This window comes from Euprymna scolopes, chromosome 16, assembly GCF_053919585.1.
Source record: "Euprymna scolopes isolate OS-2025 chromosome 16, ASM5391958v1, whole genome shotgun sequence".
NCBI classification, from domain to species: Eukaryota; Metazoa; Mollusca; class Cephalopoda; order Sepiida; family Sepiolidae; genus Euprymna; species Euprymna scolopes.
Window position 1 is genome coordinate 130,481,258 of NC_136497.1, and position 6,170 is coordinate 130,487,427.

Sequence of the window (6,170 nt, forward strand, 5' to 3'; positions counted from 1 at the left end):
TTTTTTGTATTTGTCGTCTGAAGGATGGAGCTTCAAAACGATCTTGTGAAAATCCGTCGCCTCTGCCGAAAGTTTTAGGCAGACATGCAAACATACATACATAGATTTATATATCTGTAGCTAAAATTTTCGATCCCAACCGATTTAAAAGCTTGCCCTATCTCTGAATACCCTTCATGTAAAATTTCAAATGTTTAGACCAGAAATTGCCTTTAGTAATTTGGTAGAGACCGCAGAGATTAAAAAAAATTTGTAACTATGACCCCTATTATGAACCCTTAACATTTATTATTTTGGGCTCAGATCAAGTAATTAAGTAAGATCCATGTCAAAGGAACCTATATTTAAATTTCAATTGTTTATACCCAAAATTGGCGGAGGAGTTTGGTAGTGTTCTCAAAGGTCAAATCGTTATACTTTGACCCCTTTAACAGCCAAATTTCTGGCTGAAAACGGATTACAAAGATTTTCCCAAATCTCACTACCCTGTATATCAAATTTCGAGTCTGTAGACTGAAAACTTACAGAGTTATTGCGTAGGGAAATGTACACAGACAGACAGACAGACACTTTCACTTATATATATATATATATATATATATATATATATATATATATATATATATATATATAGTGATGATCATATTTATTGGCACGGTAAAATAAAAGTTAAATTTTGTCTAATAAATTCTAAAAAAGGGATTAAATTAAAGAAAATAACAAAGTATATTATGTATTTTTAACTGGCCTTTCCGATGCAGCAATCGGATTTTAGAAAAAATAAATAACAAAGGAACAACAAACATAATTGCAAAAAACCCTTGTTCAAAATTATTGCCACGATTTATTTAATAATCAATTGTATGGCCTTTGGCCTTGATTACCTTCCTCAGTCACTTTTCATAGTTTACAACCAAGTTGTTGCACTCTTCAGTAGTAATTTTAGCCCACTCTTCCTGACAATAATCCTCCAATTGAATAAGATTCTTAGGCTTCCTTTGCATTACCCTCAATTTTAATGTTCTCCATAAATTTTCAATTGGATTAAGGTCTGGGCTTTGTGATGGCTACTCCAAAACATTAATATGATTGTCCTCAAGCCATTTCTTAGTCAGTTTAGCCGAATGCTTTGGGTCATTATCTTGCATGAACCACCAACGACGACCAAGTGAGAGCTCTTTAGCAGAGTCTTTCAGGTTTTCATCCAATATTTTAACATAATCTTCCTTTTTTATGCTACCTGTGACCTTAACAAGTCGCCCTGGTCCAGAGGCAGCAAAGGATCCCCAAAACATCAAACTGCCTCCACCGTGCTTCACTATGGGTATGGTGTTCTTAGGCAGGAAAGCTTCGCCAGATTTTCTGTAAATATAAGACACTTTATTATGGCCAAATAACTCTATTTTCGTTTCGTCAGTCCATAGAACACGTTTCCAGAATGCAACATCTTTATCAATATGACGTTTTGCAAAGGCTAGCCTTGCTTTCAGGTGCATAGGCTTCAATAAGGGAGTCTTTCTCGGACGACATGCTTTTAAACCAGCTCTCTTCAAAACTCTACCAACTGTATGTCGAGATACATTCACTCCAGAGGTGCTCTGTTCATCAACAATCTCCCCAACAGAGATCCTTGGGTTTTGTTTTACTTGTCGAACAATTTTCCGTTCATCTCTTGGGGAAAGAATCCTTTTTCTCCCTCTACTCTCTAAACTCATAACGTGGCCTTGCGATTTGAACTTGTTTATTATGGCTCTAACAGTGGATTTGGGAAGGTTTAGCTTCTTTGAAATCTTATCATAGCCCTCCCCATTGGTATGGCATGCTACAACAAGCTTCCTGACGTCTTCGCTGTGTTCCTTAGTTTTAACAATGGCGATTGAAAATTATAATTTAGTCACTTATAATAGTTTAAATAAATCGCTATCTAAAAATTATCTGAAAAAAATATTCACTGAATTAGCGTTAAACAAGCATAATATGGCTATAAAAAAGTTCAGAAAGCACGTAAACCGGAAATTGATTGATATTATACTGATACTAAAAGAAAAACAAAGCCGTGGCAATAATTTTGAACAAGGGTTTTTTGCAATTATGTTTGTTGTTCCTTTGTTATTTATTTTTTCTAAAATCCGATTGCTGCATCGGAAAGGCCAGTTAAAAATACATAATATACTTTGTTATTTTCTTTAATTTAATCCCTTTTTTAGAATTTATTAGACAAAATTTAACTTTTATTTTACCGTGCCAATAAATATGATCATCACTGTATATAATACAGCGAAATAGTGCTGTATGCGGATGACTATATTTTAAGCCTTCTTCTTTGGACAGAGCACTTTCGTAAAGGATTTCACCCGCTGTTTAATTAGCGTTAATGTTTGTTTGTTTGTTTGTTTGTTTGTTTGTTTGTCTGTAACTAAACAAGCAGATCGATCATTGTAAAAGTGATGGGCGGGTTTCTATATAAATGGCATTTGATGAGGTCGTTTACGAGAACCGATCCCCCGGGCTGGAGGTTAGAGCTGCCAACTATCAACTAGATTGTTGTAGGGTATATTCCTTGCTAGGGATGGGTGCTAGTCACATTGTCTGTCTATTTGTCTGAGGATCGGTTGCTACCAAACTCCTCTGTCAAATTTTGGTCTACAGACTTGAAGCTTGATATATAAGGGATTTGGAATTGTAGAACAATGTGATTATAGCCAGAGCGCAACAGTCAACAGACTACCTAAAAATGATGACCAACTTTTCGTGCCTCAAATGTTACTGATATCTGCTTTCAGTGGGACAGTGAAATATGTCACGCGGTGCCCAATAGATCAATTTTCTGAAAGAAACATTTGATTAACAATTAACGAAATGGACCTGTCAACTGGTTGTCTCGTTTGTGCGATGTAACCTTATTAGGTTATTTTATTTGGGAATATATAACGTCTCATGTCTACGCTGATAAACCAAACACAATAGGCCACTTGGAAGACAACATTCGTCGCGTTATTGTCAAAATACAGCCCACTTAAATGCGTAGAGTTTGTGAAAATTGGACTCTTTAGATGACGCCATATACGCGCAAGCTGGGTAGGGATATGTCCAAAATTATACGTATATTATAAATGCCAAAAATTAGTCTTTGGAATAAACCGCATATTTGTATAATGTGATTTATTTTAATTGAAAGTTCAGAGCCTTTCTAATAAAACACGCTTTATATTAGTGATCAGATCATTCTAATTTTTTTTTTTTTATGGCACGTTTACTTATTCCATTCTAAATTCCTAATCCCGATACAATTACTGATTCCGATTTCAATTCTTTTTAAATTTCTAAATTCAGAATTCTTTTTTGGCGGGCGGGGGGGATTACTTCTAATGATTCAAAATTGAAAAAAAATAGAACTTGTCAGACGTAAGTCGCCTGAAAGTGCTTTTCCATGCATGCGCAAATATACATTTACACCTTTTACAACGTCATTTTTTTTTAGTTTTTACATGCGTTAGGGATTAGATCAGATTGCAAAGAATAAGACTGGGGAGCCATATATTTCGATTCTGGCAGATGGTATCCAAGTGTTTTTTTGTTTTTTTTATTTTTTTTTTTAACGTTTGAAATTACAACTATATATTGGCCACAATATCATAATTAATAAAGAATTGTCTCTTTAATGATAAATACGAAATCTGCATGAATTTAAAACTCGAATTTAAGCATATTTTACGACCGGGCAACGCCGGACGACTTGCTAGTAATATTTTTTATATTAGTGTTTATGTTTTTGCGATCATCAGTGAAGGAAATGATGATTGCTGCCTGCCGAATGATTCGAACCCAGCTACAAAGTTACATTTGACTCATTTTCAAGATAAAAAAATTTAGGAGAAATTAAACACCTATAAATGCCAAAATGCGGTTACAAGAGGGGGGCATTCATAGGGTGTTCAAACGACCGGAAGTCGTAAACGTGCATAACGCTATTTAATTGCTTTTATTTGTTTTTATTTCCCAAACACGGCTCAACTTTAAGAATTTAAAGGGGCTAATAATTATAACTAAATATTAATAATTATTTTTATGCCTACAGACACTAGTATTTCCTGCTTTCGCAATAATCATTATATCATGCATACACGTATCTATATTTGTACATAGAACACTGCGTGCTATCCTCGCAGGGAATCGTTTGGCATATTTAAATTATTACCATAGTCGATTTATAAGAATGTTAACCGTAAATGAAACACTTTCGTCAGCCATATTTAAATTATTGCGTAGTCGATTAGTGAATGCTAGCCGAAAAACGAAACACTTCCGTCATCTGTATGTAAATTATTGCCATAGTCGACTTGTGAATGGTAGCCGAAAAACAGAACACTTTCGTCAGCCATATTTAAATTATTGCAATAGTCGGCTCGTGGATGCTAGCCGAAAAACGAAACACTTTCGTCAGCTGTATTTGAATCATTGTCATAATCGACTTGTGAATGCTAACCGAAAAACGAAGCACTTTCGTCAGCCATATTTAAATTTTTGCTATAGTCGGCTCGTGAATGCTAGCCGAAAAACGAAACACTTTCGTTAGCCGTATTTAAATTAATCCAATAGTCGGCTTTTAAATGCTAGCCGGGAAACGAAACACTTTCGGCAGCCGTACGTAAATTATTGCCACAGTCGTTTTTTTTTTTTAATTCTAGCCGAAAAGCGAAACACTTTCTGCAACCGTATTTAAAGTATTGCTATAGTCACCGTGTGAATGCTAGCCGAAAAATAAACCAACTTTTCAGTATTGTTTAAATTACAACGTTGCCCGGATTATGAATGTTAGTTTCCTGGTCAGTTGCAGTGTTAATAAAAAAATAAATCCATTTATATTTTAATTTAATTTATTTTTTTTATTTGTTTCTCATCAGTTGTTTGTTTTGTTTTATTTTTTTCTTTGTTAGGTTCCATAACAGAGAGTGTAGGAAGTTACGGTCCCGCCTTCACGATCTTTGGTTGTATAACGTGCGGACTTGGCATCGGGATGATCTTGCTTGGAGCTGGAGACGCTTTGCTGAGATTTCTGAGGAGATCACGTAATTGAAAGACAAAAGCAGAACGAAGAACGAAGAAAAGAAGAAAAGAAAGAAGGAAAGAAAGCATAAAGAACGAAGAAAGAAAGAAAGAAAACGTGCTACTAGACTGATATGCATTGTGAAATATCACAGGACAGAAAGTGAAAATAGAGAATAAGAAAAAAAGGATTAGAGAAAGAATAGAAATCTAGAGCAAAATCAAAATGGACTTTTTGAGAGAGAAAGAAAGAAAGAAAGAAAGAACGGAATAGGGAGAGACAGAGACTGACAGAGAAAGAAAAAAAACAAACAAGAAGAAGAAGACGAGGAAACAAGAAGAAGGAATCCATTCAAACGAACGATGGCATAATGAAATGTTATCGAAGCTGGGAAACAAAAAACGGAGATAGAAATCAAAACAATTTTCTGAAGGTATTTCGTGCCAACTTAAAAAAAAATATTTTTGCTATAATTTTATACAAGATTTCGACCGATACATTCTTTTGTCTTCCAAGGGTATTCGTTGCATCCGGTGATTCAAAAAAAAAAAAAAAAAAAAAAAAAAAGAAAGAAAGAAAAGAAGAAGAAGAAGAAGAAAAGACGGCCTCTTAGATCATTTTTATTTCTTAATCTCGTCAAATGAGATGAATGCACACACACATATAGTAAGTTATGAGAATATATTTATGACCAGTGAAAATATTTTCATAACTTAGTACCTAGCTCTAGTCACGTATTGAGCACTCTAGAAATAAATACAAAAAAAATCAATACATAAAATATTATATCTCCTTATATAATCTTATGTGGATACATTAAATTATATATATATATATATATATATATATATATATATATATATATATATATATATATATTATTTTTAAAATATAATTTCTAAAATATAATTATCCACTGACACGTGTTTCGTCGTCTACGACTCATCAGAGTGGCTGAATCTGATGAGTCGTAAAGGACGAAACACGTGTCAGTGGATAATTATATTTTAAAAATAATATATATATGCCGCTCCCCATTTAGGGGGTACTAAATTGGTCAAAGGGAAAATTATTCCCAACTCGCATTTAGGTAAAAATGCACTTTCGTATAAATAATTGAATT

At 33.9% G+C, this 6,170-nt stretch overlaps 1 protein-coding gene across 3 annotated transcripts in view; it reads left to right on the forward strand.

Annotated features, from left to right (window-relative positions):
- LOC145296082 (monocarboxylate transporter 6-like) overlaps positions 1-5,627 on the forward strand; it is a 240,520-nt gene extending 234,893 nt beyond the window's left edge. For all 3 annotated transcript variants that reach the window (XM_080142219.1, XM_080142221.1, XM_080142220.1), the window contains exon 7: positions 4,938-5,627. In XM_080142219.1, coding sequence (XP_079998345.1) covers positions 4,938-5,077 — 140 coding nt within the window. In that variant the 3' untranslated portion in view covers positions 5,078-5,627. The remainder of the gene's footprint in view (positions 1-4,937) is intronic.
- The last annotated feature ends 543 nt before the right edge of the window (positions 5,628-6,170 follow it).